This window comes from Rhinopithecus roxellana, chromosome 12 (assembly GCF_007565055.1).
Source record: "Rhinopithecus roxellana isolate Shanxi Qingling chromosome 12, ASM756505v1, whole genome shotgun sequence".
NCBI classification, from domain to species: Eukaryota; Metazoa; Chordata; class Mammalia; order Primates; family Cercopithecidae; genus Rhinopithecus; species Rhinopithecus roxellana.
The window spans coordinates 15,924,361-15,941,080 of NC_044560.1; the positions used below are offsets into that span (position 1 = coordinate 15,924,361).

Here is a 16,720-nt window from a genome sequence, read left to right on the forward strand (position 1 = left end):
AAGAACAAGATTCTGTCTCAAAAAACAAAACAAACAAAAAAACCCAAACTAACTACATTATGTTATGGTGCCCTGCTCCTATCTTAGACTTTCTAAGAATCAAGAAAACCTTCTTCTGGCCGGATGTGGTGGCTCACGCCTGTAATCCCAGCACTTTGGGAGGCCGAGATGGGCAGATCACTTTAGGTCAGGAGTTCAAGACCAGCCCGGCCAACATAGTGAAATCCCATCTCTACTAAAAATATAAAAATTAGCCAGGCATGGTAGCACACATCTGTCATGCCAGCTACTTGGGAAGCTGAGGCAGGAGAATCTCTTGAACCAGAAGGCAGAGGTTGCAGTGAGCTGAGACTGCACCACTGCACTTCAGCCTGGGCAACAGAATAAGACTCTGTCTCCAAAAAATAAGTAAAATTAAAATGAAAAGAAAGCCTTTTTACTCTCCTCTCAATCTAATTCCACCCTAGTCTCTGGCAGAAAAGAATTGTCTTAAATGAGAAAAGACTGTGAACTGGACCAATTTCCAGGCTCATTGACCAAGTTTAGGTTTTCTTAACCTAATTCCAGTCTTAGTTCCTTGAAATTCTTCACCCTGTTCACAGGGTCCACCCCATCCCTGCTGTGTGGGGAGTGGAAAAGGCAGGTTTCTGCAAAAAAGGTCCCCCTCCTCTCAGAATCCCCCTAGTCCCACCTACCCACTGAGTCAGGAGCCAGGAATGTCTGTGGGGGCAGTAGACAGGTATGTCACCCTGGGGGTGTCAGAGGCTGATTCATCTCTCATCTCCACCCAATCTTCTTACAGCTCTCTGGGAACTGTAACCCTCTGTCTAGAAATAAAAGAGTAAAATCCAGGACTCTGGGCTGGGCACGGTGGCTCACACCTGTAAATCCAGCACTTTGGTAGGCCGAGGCGGGTGGATCATGAGGTCAGGAGTTCAAGACCAACCTGGCCAAGATGGTGAAACCTGGTCTCTACTAAAAATAACAAAAATTAGCCGGGCGTGGTGGCAGGTGCCTGTAATCCTAGCTACTAGGGAGGCTGAGGCAGAGAATTGCTTGAACCCGGGAGGCAGATGTTGCAGTTAGCCGAGATAGTGTCACAGCACTCCAGCCTGGGCAACACAGCAAGACAAGGCCTAAAAAAAAAAAAAAAAAAAAAAAAAAGAAATCCGGGACTCTGAAAAGCATCAAGTCTTCAAATCGGTGGTGGGCTAGGTACAGGATTGAATATATATTATGGTATTAAAGAAATATTTGTTGAAAGAAGGAAGGCAGGGAGACATTCTCTCCCTTTTCTCCTCTAGAGTAAAGCTAATCTGAGATTTTCTTGTCTGACTGTACAGAGGAGTGACTTTTAGCTCAAAAAAGATTATGTGAAACTTTTAGCTCAAAAAATTTTGATTATGTGACCAGGTGAGGTAGCTCACACCTGTAATCCTAGCACTTTGGGAGGCCAAGGCAGGCAAATTGCTGGAGCCCAGGAATTCAAGACCAGCCTGGGCAACATAGCGAGACCCCGTCTCTATCAAAAATAATAAATTATGTGACCTTTGAGATTACTGATATTGTGATTTATGAGTTGAGGGAAATCTTTTTTTTTTTTTTTGAGATGGAGTCTCGCTCTGTTGCCCAGGCTGGAGTGCAGTGGCGCAATCTCGGCTCACTGCAAGCTCCGCCTCCCAGGTTCATGCCATTCTCCTGCTTCAGCCTCCCTAGTAGCTGGGACTACAGGTGCCCACCACCACGCCCGGCTAATTTTTTGTATTTTTCAGTAGAGACAGGGTTTCACTGTGTTAGCCAGAAGTCTTGATCCCCTGACCTCATGATCCGCCCACCTCGGCCTCCTGAAGTGCTGGGATTATAGGCGTGAGCTACCACGCCCGGCCATAGTTGAGGGAAATCTTAGCCCATGTCCCAGTCTCCCTTCTTTGCTGTTTCTGTGACTCCACAAAGCAATGTGCAGGCTCCAGGATTAATATATAGGAAGAACTTGGAGGTGACAATTCAGTGCAAAGGGAGGCACTGGGGACATTCCTGGAAGCTAAACTGACATAGCAAGCACACTGCATTAGACTTCACATTTGGCCGGGTGCTCATGCCTATAATCCCAGCACTCTGGGAGGCTGAGGCAGAAGGATAGCCTGAGCTCAGGAGTTCCAGACCAGCCCGGGCAAGATAGCGAAACCCCATCTCTACAAAAAATACAAAAATTAGTCAGGCATGGGGGTACGGGCCTATAGTCCCAGCTACTCAGTAGGCTGAGGTGGGAGATGGCTTGAGCCCCGTAGGTGGAACTTGCAGTGAGCCTGGGCAATAGTGCAAGATCCTGTCTCCAAAAGAAAAAAAAAATTTTTTTTCTTTATTTGGCATGGTTGCGAAGGGGCCTCTCATGTCCCTCCTCCACAACTGCTTCAGAGTTTTAGAATGAGAAAAAAAAGCCCTTGCCGTGTATTCTCACCCAGAGTAATTTACCAATACTGTCTTTTTTTACTGTCTTTTTTCCACCTCAATTGGCCCCTAAATCCCCACCCCATTCCGCCACAGCCCCTGTCTTGGCCCACCTCGACACCTGGGCTGAGTTAGCTCCCTGGCTGGAAAAGGTCACAATGGGCTCAAAATGAGGCACAAGGGTTTCCCCATCGTTAGCAGGCCTGATGCCATGGAGGTATGTGCTGCAACTCCTTCTAAATGAGACAAGAAAAGAGAGTGAACGGCCCAGATCAGGCTGGGTAAGTAAAGGCTCAAAAGCCAGAGACAAGAGAAGAAAAGAGAGAAGAGGGGACTAGTGTTTTGCTAGAGAATTTCCCTCCAGGATTCCGGGATAATTGGGCCACTTCACTGCTTTCACAATTGGTGTGGGCCTTAATAGTGCTTCGATGGGTCTGAAGCCACTCCTCTCCCCGCTTAGGATTCTTGAGAAAGGGACAGAGAATTCCTCAAATCGACTTCCCCTTTCCCACAGATCCTAATGGGACCATACTTCCTATATTCTCAGCCACCAGCGGGTGAGCATTTTGCTAATCCAGGCAGAATGGATGTGCTTCAGCTCTGTGGGCTTTAGGGCCTCATCCTCACGCGTAAGCCTCTTTGTCAGGCTGGAAACCTTTCCAGTTACCTATGGTCCCTGCTAAGTTATTCCAATTCTATACTGTCTTCTAATTGTTGAGGTCCCCAATTCAGAGCCAAGAAATGCATATAATCTAATGTCATTGGTTAGTAGGGATGACCAGGAAGGTCCCTTCTAAGGCACTCAGAGAGGTCTTCCTCCCTCCCGAAGTTGTAGAGAATTGTCAAGTGAAGTCTGGCGATGAGCAATTTCAGACACTATCAGTGAGATATAAAGTGGTGTCTTTTTTGGAAAGCATTTTGGCAACATGAATCCCGAACCTTGAATATGTCAGTTATTTCATTTCCAGGACTACCTCACAAGTTAAAAATCAGAGAATGATTTTGGTACAAAGATGTTAATTACCACACTATTTACAAAAGTAAAAATTGGTGATGACTTGTAGGCTAGTAGTAGGCTAACCATGGGAGTATGGATGGGTAAACAATGTTATAGTCAAACCATGGACTATTACCATGGTGACATTAAAAAGGTTATTTACTTGATTGTTTCAGACAGGGTCTCACTCTGTTGCCCAGGCTAGAGTGCAGTGGCACGATCATAGCCCACTGCAGCCTCCACGTCCTGGCTCAAGTGATCCTCCTACATCAGCCTCCCAGAGTGCTGGAATTACAAGAATTGTATCTTTTTATTACATGGAATGGTGTTAACTGAAAAAGGCAGGATATAACACAATTATAAAATATCCCACTTAGATAAATGCAATATCCATCCCTAGGTATACAAAAATAAGACTGAAAGAATACACAAAATACCTCCAGATGTTTACAGAGATGAGAAGAGAATACACAAAATATAGATTTGAATATAGAATTTATTTTTCTTTTAAATAGATGACCCCATAGAAAGTTTCTGTTATGGGATTCTGGGTGACTCATTTTCTCTTTTCATTTTCATGTTTTTTTTTTTTTTTTTTTTTTTTGAGATGGACTTTCGATCTTGTTACCCAGGCTGGAGTGCAATGGCGCGATCTCAGCTCACTAAAACCTCTGCCTCCCGGGTTCAAGCAATTCTCCTGCTTCAGTCTCCCAAGTAGCTGGAATTACAGGCGCATGCTACCATGCCCTGCTAATGTTTGCATTTTTAGCAGAGACAGGTTTTCGCCATGTTGGCCAGGCTGGTCTTACACTCCCAACCTCAGATGATCTGCCCGCCTTGGCCTCCCAAAGTGCTGGGATTACAGACATGAGCCACCGTGCTTGGCCTTCTCTTTCATTTTCTAAGTTTGTTACTTTCCTATATTAGGAAATTTAAGAATAATCTTAAGGATGACTGTCACATGCCAGCCATAATGGGAGGATGGTCTTTCTTCTACCCTCGACATTTCACACTGCACAGGCCTCACTTGGATCTGACATCTTCCTTTCTGCACTGTGCAGATCCCCTCAGTATATCAGAAAATAGAAAATCACTTTGCTGCCAGTGGAAGGTAGACAGAAGCTACATTTACTGGGGAAGAAAATACCCTTGCTGTCAAACCATGGCCTGAAAATAAAGGCCCTGAATTATTTCCACCTATCCCCACTCCATGGCAGCAGAAAATGCTGAGGGTGCTTGCATATGAGGCCATAAAGTTGTAAAGGATGCCTTCCAGCCCCCATTTGGTTTGTTTTGGTGAGAGCTGGGGCCTCTGTGATGGGCAAGCATCAAAATCCATGACCACAGCCATTGGTACTGCTTTCAAAAGCATAGCACCCACCCTAACGCCCTGATAAAGGATTTGTCCAGTAGTCTGGGCGTCAGGATTCCTGGGCTCTAGGCCCCACAGGTGATTCACAGCTAGCCCCAGGCTGTGCCTCCTGGCCTCAGTTTCCCTGGCTTGCTCTATTGGTACTTCCTACCTACTCTGTGGGGTGTTAATAGGGGTGAGGTGCTTTGAACTTCTCAGATGAAAGAGGCTAGGAAGCAGCGCCCAGTTATTATCCCCTATACAGCCAGGCGTGGGAGCTGAGGTTGCTTTCATACTGTTCCAGCCACAGTAGCCTCCTCATATCCCCTTATTCATCTGCCTTTGGCTCTGGCTGCTACAACCAGAAAGCAAAGCACAGTCAGTCCTATTTCAATGCTGTTTCAGAACAGCATAAATGAATTTGCCAACTGCCCAAACCACTGGTGAACTATATATGATTTAGTAATACTTTATAGGTGCCTAATTTCTCCTGATTGGCTGTAAAACCTGTGGGACAAGGACTGTGACTTCTCACCAATAAATATACCAAAGGAGGAATACTCACCATTCAGTCAGCAAAACAGCTTATGAGAGAGCCAGGCTGACCAAAGTTCAAACTTCTCATCTTTCTGCTTCCTCACCGTAACATGGGTAATGTCTTATTCACTCTCCCCATCTTGTCTATCTCTAATGAGGATTATGTGTGTGGAAGCACTCTAAAATACCAAGCACTTCACGTATGTTAAAAAGTCCAAATGTGGCCAGGTGCGGTGGCTCACCCCTGTAATCCCAGCACTTTGGGAGGCCAAGGCAGGTAGATCACGAGGTCAGTAGTTCAAGACCAGCCTGAACAACATGGTGAAACCCTGACACTACTAAAAATACAAAAATTAGCCAGGCGTGTTGGTGGGCACCTGTAATCCCAGCTACTCGGGAGGCTGAGGCAGAGAATTGCTTGAACCTGGGAAGCAGAGGTTGCAGTGAGCCAAGATTGTGCCACTGGACTCCAGCCTGGGCAACAGAGAGAAACTTTGTCTCAAAAAAAAAAAAAGTCCAAATGTATGCAAATAAAACTTGGCATAACAGTCTTGCCCAGGGCATCAGTCCAGCCCCCTTCTACCACCAGGTTACAACTGCAAAAAATAAGGCTGGGGTGCCACCTACTGGTTGAAAAATATATGAATTGCATCCAGCCAGTTGCAAGAAGAGCAAAGAAAAAACTTCAAGCCCTCTTAATTTTTGCCACACTCTCACAGGAACTGCCATATTATATATTAATATTTTTCTTTACACAACTTATATATTTTTTGAGATGGAGTCTCGCTGTGTCGCCCAGGTTGAAATGTAATGGCACAATCTTGGCTCACTGCAACCTCTGCCTCCCAGGTTCAAGCAATTCTTCTCCCTCAGCCTCCTCAGTAGCTGGGATTATAGGCCTGCAACACCATGCCCAGCTAATTTTTGTGTTTTTAGTAGAGAGGGGTTTCACCATGTTGGCGAGGCTGGTCTCGAACTCCTGATCTCAGGTGATCCGCCCACGTCAGCCTTCGGATGTGCTGGGCTTACAGGCATGAGTCAATGTGCCCAGCCTTGTATTTCATTTTTGAAGCAAACCTTTTTTTTTGAGACAAAGTCTCACTCTGTCACCAGGATGGAGTGCAGTGGCACAATCTCAGTTCACTGTAACCTCTGACTCCTGGGTTCAAACAATTCTCCTGCCTCAGCCTCGCAAGTAGCTAGAACTACAGGCACGCACCACCATGCCCAGCTAATTTTTAAATTTTTTTGGTAGAGATGGGGTTTCACCATGTTGGCCAGGATGGTCTCAATCTCTTGACCTTGTGATCTGCCCGCCTCGGCCTCCCAAAGTGCTGGGATTACAGGCATGAGCCACTATGCCCGGCCTTGAAGTAAACTTTTAACCACTACTGTAAATAGAAAACTAGTCAACACTTGTCAAAAATAGAATAAAACCGTAAAACAAATAAAATGAATATAAAACATAATAAAGGTCTAGCTAGGAAGTGTTGCCTGTGAAAGCTTGAAGTTTGAGGCTCTGTTAAAACTGAAAATATTGGGACACAGTGGCTCACACCTGTAGTCCCAGTTACTCAGGCGTCTCATGTGGGAGGACTGCTTGAGCTCAGGAGTTTGAGTCCAGCCTGGGCCATATAGTGAGACCTCATCTTTTTAAAAAACAAACAAACCTCAGAACCAAAAACTGAAGATTAATAAAAACACCTGACTAGAGACTGAATGTCAGTCCTATGTGACTGAATGTGAATTATATGCTTTGGGGAAATACTGATTATTCCAAGGGAAGGTGACATTCCCTCATTCTTCCCCAAACCCCTGGGCCCGGAAGATTGAAGAACAGTTTGGAAGTCACAAAAAGTAGAAAATAAACTCTTGTATTGTAGCACATTCCGTCATAGCCTGAGTAGGACCAGTGCTCGACTTTCTGGTGGCAGGGCCCAGAGCTCACAGACACCACTGACAGTATGGTAGGTGTTCTGCTTGGCGCCATGTCTGGCTTTTTGGCCAGAAGTCCTTTGCAGAGCTCACTATCCCCTTGCCAGCCCACCAGCTCTCGCTGGGAGGACTTGCTCTTGGGTCTGCAGCCTGCATCAGGAGCCTCCACTTTCCCCAGTGCTGGGTTATGCATCCTGGTCTCCAGGGTCCACCTTGTTGCTATAGCTGCATGGCTTCCTGCTCCACTGACTGGTTCGAGGGTGCCAGGTACTTCTCCTGGATGCCCAGTGTGCTGAGAAAGGGTGCGTCAAGGCTGATAGCATAGGCAGAGGATGGGGAGGTGGTCTGGGCAGGATGTGACTTCCGCTGATGGCTACACTCCAACCATGTCCATCCCTCTCTTCCTCATAAATTATAGGGACCAATCAGGTATGAGAAGCCTCCAAAAACATCCAGACTCAAATGCTCCTCTAAGTGCCTCTTCCACACACTGCTGCGGATCAAAGGACTGAAGAGCGCTAACCTTCCAATGTTGTGTTATGGTACATGCTCTGGAGCCAGACCAAGTGGGTTCAAATCCTGATGATGTCTGGGTCTGGGGTCTGATGAGGAGATGGAGGTTAGCCATGGCTACGTTGGCTATGTTAGGACACCACAGCTGTTCTACTACCAAATGGCTCCAAAGTAAGAAACTGAGATTCTACACCCAGCAAAACCAAGGTTTGAACTGTTCTTCCAAAACATCCCGGGAGAGGGACCTTGGGCCTGTCGCCTCACTTATAAAAGGGGTTGAAATGAAGATTAAATGACCCTGCAAATAGAGTACGTAGCCCACCAAATGATGTTCAAGTTACAGACCTTTTTCTTTTTTTTTTTGAGACGGAGTCTCACTCTGTCACAAAGCTGGAGTGCAGTAGCGCGATCTCGGCTCATTGCAACCTCCAACTCCTGGTTCAAGCAACTCTCCTGCCTCAGCCTCCAGAGTAGCTGGGACTACAGGCACCTGCCACCACACCCAGCTAATTTTTGTATTTTTAGTAGAGATGGGGTTTCACCATGTTGGCCAGGATGGTCTCGATTTCCTGACCTCGTGATCTGCCCACCTCGGCCTCCCTAAGTGCTGGGATTACAGGTGTGAGCCACCATGCCCGGCCCTTATAGGCCTTTCTTTACTGTCTCTATGAATCCATCAACCAAAATCCATCTCACCCCTACTCAGATTGACTCTCAACTGGTGCCCCTTCCCAGTGACTTTTCCACAGCAGATACTGCCTTATTTCTGTGCAAGTTGGCCCTGAAGATCACTGAGGATCAGTGAAATCCACCTTGCTTATCTCTGACCTAATGCCCACATTCCTCAGTAGGGCATACAAAGCCTCACCTCCTACCTGCCTACCTGTCTGGCCCCACTGCTGCTCCCCTCTCTGAATCCTTGCCCTGCTCACAAGTCATGCCATCCTACTTTTTTTTTTTTGAGATGGAGTGTCACTCTGTCACCCAGGCTGAAGTACTGTGGCACCATCTTGGCTCACTGCAACCTCCACCTCCCGGGTTCAAGCAATTCTCCTGCCTCAGCCTCCCAAGTAGCTGGAACTACAGGCGTGCACCAACACACCCAGCTAATTTTTGTATTTTTTAAATAGAAACATGGTTTCACCATTTGGCCAGGTGATTTGGCCTCCCAAGGTGCTGGGATTACAGGCATGAGCCACCATGCCCAGCCCTTACTTTTGGTCAAAAATAAATTTTTATACTTTAAAAAAGAGAGAGACAGATGGGGTCTCAACTATGTTGCCCAGTCTGGTCTCAAACTCCTGGCCTTGAGCAATCCTCCCACCTTTTAACTCCCAACGTGTTGGAATTACAGGCATGAAGCCATTACACTTGGCCCATGCCATCTTATTTGCAACCCTCAAAACCTGTCTCAACTTTGAACCTCTATGCTTTTGCATATACTATTCTCTTTAACTTGAATTCCCTTTCCTTCTTCATTAGACTGGCTAACCTTCACCTTGAAATGATGCAACTCACGTGCCATGACTCCATAAAGCTTTCCTTACCCACCTACCCTTCAGCAGAGCTGACCGCTCCCTTCTTTGTATCAGTCCCTACTCTCTTATAGAGAGCTGCTGAATCTTTTTTTTTTTTTTTTGAGACGGAGTCTTGCTCTGTCGCCCAGGCTGGAGTGCAGTGGCAGTCTTGGCTAACTGCGAGTTCCGCCTCCCGGGTTCATGCCATTCTCCTGCCTCAGCCTCCTAAGTAGCTGGGACTACAGGCACCTGCCATCACACCCAGCTAATTTTTTGTATTTTTAGTTGAGACAGGGTTTCACTGTGTGAACCAGGATAGTCTCTAAAATCAGCACAAATGTATATGGTTAAAAATACCCTTGAAAATTCCTCAAATTATTTGTTAAATGCAGCATACATGGTTTTGTGAATAGAATCCTTTATATATATGAATACATAAAGTAACGTACAGATGCTCCCTGACTTATGATGGGGTCACATCCTGATAAACCCATCCCAAATCAAAAATATCTTAAGTCGAAAATGCATTTAATACACATAACCTACCACACATCACAGTTTAGTCTCACCTACCTTAAATATTCTTAGAACACTTACGTTAGCCTGCATTTGGGCAAAATTATCTAACACAAAGCCTGTTTTATAATAAAGTATTGAATATCTCATGTAATTTACTGAATACTGTACTGAAAGTGAAAGAATGATTGATAGGTACCAAAAGTACGATTTCTACTGAATGCATATAGCTTTCACGCTATTGTAAAGTTGAACCATCGTAAGTTGGGAACCATGTGCATGGTGTACAAAATATTACAACACTATTTAAATTGCTCCTCCCAGCCTAGGCTGCATGGTGAAACCCTGTCTCTACTGAAAAAAAAAAAAGAGAAGAAAAAAAAGCCAGGCGTGCTGGCTCACACCTGTAATCCCAGCACTTTGGGAGGGCGAGGTGTCTCAAAGACACAGAGTCTTGCTCTGTTGCCCAGGCTGGAGTGCAGTGACACAATCTCAGCTCACTGCAAGTTCCACCTCCTGGGTTCACGCCATTCACCTGTCTCGGCCTCCCCAGCAGCTGGGACTACAGGTTCATGCTGCCATACTTGGCTAATTTTTTGTATTTTTAGTAGAGACGGGTTTCACCTTGTTAGCCAGGATGGTCTCGATCTCCTGACCTTGTGATCCGCCCGCCTCAGCCTCCTAAAGTGCTGGGATTACAGGTGTGAGCCACCGCGCTCGGCCAAAAGTCCATCTTAAATTAAAAAAAAAAAAAATTGCTCCTCCCCTCCTTTGCTGAGCACATGCAGTCCAATTGGCCTACATTAACTGCAGGTGTCACACAGCTCCTTAGTACCTTCACCAGGGACTGCACACTCTACTACCATTATTTGTAAGTCATTCCTGCAACCCCCGCCCCATGAGCTTTGTTTCCCACATATGGCTCGACACAGATCAGTAAGCACTGGCTGGAATTCTTTTCCCCTACACCTTAAGACTCTTGAGTCCCCCTTGTCTCCAGCATGCTGCGTAGATGCTGAATCTGTGACAGCATCAGTCTAGAGGGCCTGGACTTTCCTGTCCTGCTTCACACAGGGCCTCTGTGACCTGATGGACACCTACCCATAACCTTGGCTCCAGCCTCACTAGTCACTAACCAAGCCCCAAAGTCTGGCTCCCTCTTGGATAGCTCTGGATGTCCCATGGACCCCTGAACACAGCACATCTGCCAGCTCTTGTCCCTTTTATCCATGTGACAAACCTGCCCCCTCCTCCTTTTCCTGCCTCAGTGATTAGTAAAACCACCCATGCACTGTCTAAGCCAGAGATTGTGGGAAGCTAAATTCTGCTCCAGCTATATCTACCCATTCAGTCACTGACTCTTATAGTCTATCTCTTTAGTATTTTTCCATTCCACACCTTTCTATTCTCACTACAAATTTTTCAGCCCTTCTCACCTAACAAGACTGTAAAACTCTTCTGCCCCCAATCACATCCCTTAAATGCATTTTCCACAATTGCAGGGGCTTTCCTAAAATGTACATCTGATTGTGTCACACCCTGTTCAACAGTACTGCTTGAATACTGGTTCCCACTGCCCACTCATGAACTGAAGTCCATATTCCTTAGTAGGGCACTCAGGCCCCTCCCTCAGCAGCCCTGCCTGCACCTCTGCAAAGTCCTTTCCTCTTCACATGCAACACACGAGGCAACTGGACCTCCTGCATCTCTCCCAAATGACCAATGCCCTCTCATTTCTGGACCTCTGTATTTGTTGCTCCTACTGATCAGTATTGTCCCTTGTCCTCAGTACAACCAACTCTGAAGCCAAGGGACCACTTTTGCACATGAGAGACAGTCATTAGGAAGCCCAACTGATCAATATGAATCAGTCATCCATGGCTGGGTGCGGTGGCTCACGTCTGTAATCCTAGCACTTTGGGAAGCTGAGGCGGGTGGATCACCTGAGGTCAGGAGTTCCAGATCAGCCTGGCCAACATGGTGAAACCCCGTCTCTACTAAAAATACAAAAATTAGCTGGGCACAGTGGCACATGCCTGTAACCCCAGCTACTCGGGAGGCTGAGGCAGGAGAATCGCTTGAACCTGGGAGGCAGAGGTTACAGTGAGCCAAGATTGCGACATTGTGCAATCCAGCATGGGAAATAAGAACGAAACTCCCTCACCAAAAAAAAAAAAAAAAGGTCACCCAGAAGGATGATGACTGCACCTCCTGTGGCCATTCCTGAGCCCCATGTCTCACCCTCTCCGCTATGGCCAGGAAGCTGGCAAGGATACGAAGAGAAATGGAAGTCGGCTCCCATTGCAGCAGACATCATGGCCTCTAGGCTTCGCTGCTCTTGGGCTCCAAAACAGTATCCATTGGCTTTATCCACAGCCTGCAGGACTCGCTGGATGCTCTCCTTGTCCTGAGCAGGGAGGAGAGAAACAGTTTTGTGAGTGAAACAGAAGTGTGTAAAACTGCTTGCAATCTCCAAATATACCTTCCTCCATCTTGCCTCTGTACATATAGCTTTCTTGGCCTGGAGTAGTTCTACATGTCCCCAAAGGCTGGATAAATCCCATGTTTTCTGACCACCAACTCACTCAGATTAGAACAGATAAGCTCCCCTATGCACATCCATAGTCCCCTGGGTTTACACCTATTGTACATATAACAAATGCCTATTAACTCACCTGCCTCCCCTACCTCTTAGGGCCAGATCATCTGTCGCAGTATTCCCAGTGCCTGGCACAGTACTTCTCTTAAGCAGATATCCAATAAATATGCATGTTTTAAATCTATAACTAGGACAGGTGCGGTGGTTCACGCCTGTAAAGCCTAGCACTTTGGGAGGCTGAGGCAGGTGGATCACTTGAGATCAGGAGTTTGAGACCAGCCTGGCCAACATGGTAAAACCCTGTCTATACTAAAAATACAAAAATTAGCTGGGCATGATGACAGATGCCTGTAATCCCAGTTACTTGAGAGGCTGAGGCAGGAGAATCGGTTGAACCCAGGAGGTGGAGGTTGCAGTGAGCCAAGATCACGCCACTGCACTCCATCCTGGGCGACAGAGTGAGATTCCATCACACACACACAAAAAACTATAACTGTTTCCTCATCCATATACAGTAATAAAAACAGTCTATATATCACATGGTGGGAAGGACAAAGCAAAATTACTTATGTCTAGTCCTTAGCACAGTGCCCAGCACAGAAAGCCATAAATAAGAGATAACTGTTATGATTGATATTATAGAGTTCATCTCCTCATATAAGTGTGGCATTAGAAGTGGGGAGACAAGTTAGCTCAAGTTCACCCACTGCAGAAAGGAATCTAATATGTACCTGCGTCTCCCAGGTTATCTCTGCAGGGTAAAGGTGAGAGGCACAGGGGTTGGGTACCACTTTGCAAAGTCAACAGACAGTTGCCCAGTTGAATGGGCTTAAGAGACTTGTCCCTGGTCCTGGTCAAGTTTCTTGCTGATGACTTTCTGAACTCACCCATTTTCATACTGAGGAGGGAACATGTGAAGAAAGGATCCAGCAAAACAGAATAGACAGGCAAAAGTTTGGTCCACTCTCTTTACTGGAATTCTGCCCCTACAGCAGCCCCTGGTCCTGAAACTAAGATTACTCAGTGATAGTCAACCCAGGGCAAAGACCATTGTTTAAGCCCTCAAAGCATCCTGTGCTTTTGGCTTGGTGAATCCCAGGCACTGTCAGAGTCCTGTCTTAGCCCCCAGTACCTGGATGTTCAGAGGGATAAAGGAGACCAGGCTATAGTCTTCGATGAGTTGCACTAGCTTCTCATTGAGCTGGCGGTAGTGGCGGAAGAAAGGGTCAGAAGCCAGGTGGTCAAGCAGGTAGGAGAGGTCCAGAACCTCTGTGTAGTAGTCCAGGTTGAAGGCTAAAGAGAGAAAACAGTGTTCAGGAGCAACCAGTATCAGGCTAAAGACCTGAGGACGAGGTTCGTTTTTCTTTTTTTCCTTTGTGTCTTCATGCACTCAAGTATTACTTGACACAGTAAAATGAAGTTACTAAGAAAAAAAGCTTTTGGTTTTACCCTGCTGGCTGTGCTATTTACTAGCTATATAGGCAGGTACCTACTTCATAGCACTGTCGTGAAGATTAAATGCTATAAACCCCAGTGTCTGGTACAGAGAAGTGCTTGATCAACAACTGCAAACAGGCTGGGCATAGTGGCTCAGTGGCTCACACCTGTAATCCCAGCACTTTGGGAGGCTGAGGTGGGTGATGACCTGAGGTCAGGAGTTCAAGACCAGGTAATATGGTGAAACTCCATCTCTACTAAAAATACAAAATTAGCCGGACCTGGTGGCACATGCCTGTAATCCCAGCTACTCGGGAGGCTGAGGCAGGAGAATCGCTTGAATCTGGGAGGCAGAGGATGCAGTGAGCTGAGATTGCACCACTGCACTCCAGCCTGGGCAACAAGAGCGAAACTGTCTCAAAAATAAATAAATAAATAAAGTTGCAAATAATGATATCAAACATGTACCAAGAACTGTGCATGGTTGTCCTCACCTCACAGAGCTCATAGTCAGGTCATACCCTCAGGACCTGGCATGTACACTGCAAAGACTCTGTAAATGGTTAAACTGAATAAATGCTACATTCTAGCAGGGTAGCCTCCTGGGTATATCACTTTGCTTTTCTGAGCCAGTTATTTCATAATGTAAAATAAGGACTAGATGATGCTGAGGTCCCTGATTCGGTTTTATAAATCATTTCCCACTAAAAGAAGTAAGTTGCACCTCCCCCTAGTGGCCTGTTTCTGCCCAGAAAACTTAAGCATCTGGGCTCCTTGGCAGATCTATCCTAAAGTGAGCTGAGGACTCTACATCACTCTATGTCCAGACTAGAAGCTAGCTGGCTCCCTGGACAAGGTCCTGACACCTCCCTTTCCCAACAACCTCCCTACTGCTCATGTGCTGGTCATTTTATCTGTCTTCTCTAGGTTCCTTTGTGGCTAGAGATGCTATTTAGGGAACAACATCCCCAGTTTAGGAGAGTGCTAATTTTTTTTTTTTCTTTTTTGAGATGGAGTCTCGCTCTGTCGCCCAGGCTGGAGTGCAGTGGCACGATCTCAGCTTACTGCAAGCTCTGCCTCCCGGGTTCACACCATTCTCCTGCCTCAGCCTCCTGAGTAGCTGGGACTACAGGCGCCTGCCACCACATCCACCACATCCAGCTACCTTTTCGGTTTTTTTTTTTTTTTGAGACAGAGTCTTGCACTGTTGCCCAGTCTGGGGTGCAGTGGTACGATCTCGGCTCACTGCAAGCTTCACCTCCCGGGTTCACGCCATTCTCCTGCCTCAACCTCCTGAGTAGCTGGGACTACAGGTGCCCGCCACCACGCCTGGCTAATTTTTTGTATTTTTAGTAGAGACGGGGTTTCACCGTGTTAGCCAGGATGGTCTCGATCTCCTGACCTCGTGATCTGCCTGCCTCAGCCTCCCAAAGTGCTGAGATTACAGGTGTGAGCCACCGCGCCTGGCCTAAGTTTTTTCTTTTTTTTTTTTTTTGAGATGGAGTTTCACTCCTGTTGCCCAGGCTGGAGTGCAATGGCGTGATCTCAGCTCACTACAACCTCCGCCTCCCGGGTTCAAGCGATTCTCCTGCCTCAGCTTCCCGAGTAGCTGAGATTACAGGCATGCGCCACCATGCCTGGCTACTTTTTTGTATTTTTAGTAGAGGTGGGGTTTCTCGATGTTGGTCAAGCTGGTCTCGAACTCCTGACCTCAGGTGATCTGCCCACCTCAGCCTCCCAAAGTGCTGGGATTACAGACGTGAGCCACCACGCCCGGTCGAGAGTACTAATTTGTCAAGAAAAGAAAACTGGCCACTGGGACTCTAGCCAACTCCCCTCATACCAGCCCACTTCAATCTTCCCTATTTTGTCCCTGGCCTCCCACCCCTTCTCTGTCTCTCTGCCATGTGAGAATATAGCCTCCTTCTGTGAGGACAGGAGGAGGCTGTCTAGGAGCCAGGAAGCAGGCTCTCACCACACACCAGATCTGCTTGTATCTTGATCTTGGACTTACCAGCCTCCACAACTGTGAGAAATAAATATTTATTGGCTAAGCCATCTGGTCTATGGTATTTTTGTGATGGCAGCACAAACTGACTAAGACAAGGCCTTTATCCCTACTGGTGCCTCTGCATAGAACAGTCCTCCCTTGGCTGGCTCCTTCTCACCATTCACGTCTCAGCTCAGATGCCACTGCCTCAGAGCAGAAGTGAGAAACTGAGGTCCAGAGAGATGAACTGACTTACCCAGATCACACGGTGATTCAGTGGCAGAGCCAGAATTCAAACTCATGCCTGTTTTATTCCAAAGCTCACTCACCTCACTCCCAAATATTCACTGTCATATCACTTTTATTCCTTTGTAATACCTAACACCATCTGTAGCTCTCTCGTCTCCAAAATCTACACAACGGTATCTAGCACAGAGTGGCACAAAATAAACTGACAGGAGTCAGAACCTGCCTGTGGTTACTATCAGCAGACCACACAAGGCACCAGAGGCAGCTACCTTCAGCTGAGATGTCTGCTTCATTCTAGCCCAGCTGCTGCCCTGCTCTTCACCTGGAACAGAAGCTCTTACCCAGCTTCCCATAATGCTCAATGAGGTCCATCTTGGAAAGGAGGTTGATGTGGGGCAGCTCCACGTGCAGCATGGTGGCCAGGGAGGTACACAGTACTGAAATGAACTTGGCAGGGTCTGTGCAGTAGTGAGAATCCACCAGGTGGACGGCAGTCAGCTGGGAGGGAAGAGACAGGGTCAGAGTGGCCTGGAGAAACAGGAATCAGCATTCCCTCATGATAATGAGGGCTTGAGGACAGAGGGGAAGCTTTCCGCATTAGTCACTCCTTCTGCCTCTGTTTCTTTCTAAT

The 16,720-nt window shown here is 46.8% G+C and overlaps 1 protein-coding gene across 2 annotated transcripts in view; it reads right to left on the minus strand.

Annotated features, from left to right (window-relative positions):
- The window catches only part of GPN2 (GPN-loop GTPase 2), a 48,441-nt gene that overhangs the window by 30,479 nt on the left and 1,242 nt on the right, over window positions 1–16,720 (minus strand). The window contains exons 2-5 of one of the 2 annotated variants that reach the window (XM_010380397.2): window positions 16,431–16,587; window positions 13,546–13,706; window positions 12,091–12,221; window positions 7,192–7,560 (exon numbers count right to left, since the gene is read on the minus strand). In XM_010380397.2, coding sequence (XP_010378699.1) covers window positions 7,488–7,560; window positions 12,091–12,221; window positions 13,546–13,706; window positions 16,431–16,587 — 522 coding nt within the window. In that variant the 3' untranslated portion in view covers window positions 7,192–7,487. Of the gene's footprint in view, window positions 1–7,191; window positions 7,561–12,055; window positions 12,222–13,545; window positions 13,707–16,430; window positions 16,588–16,720 lie in introns of those variants that run through there. The other variant, XM_030941884.1, reaches the window with a different exon arrangement.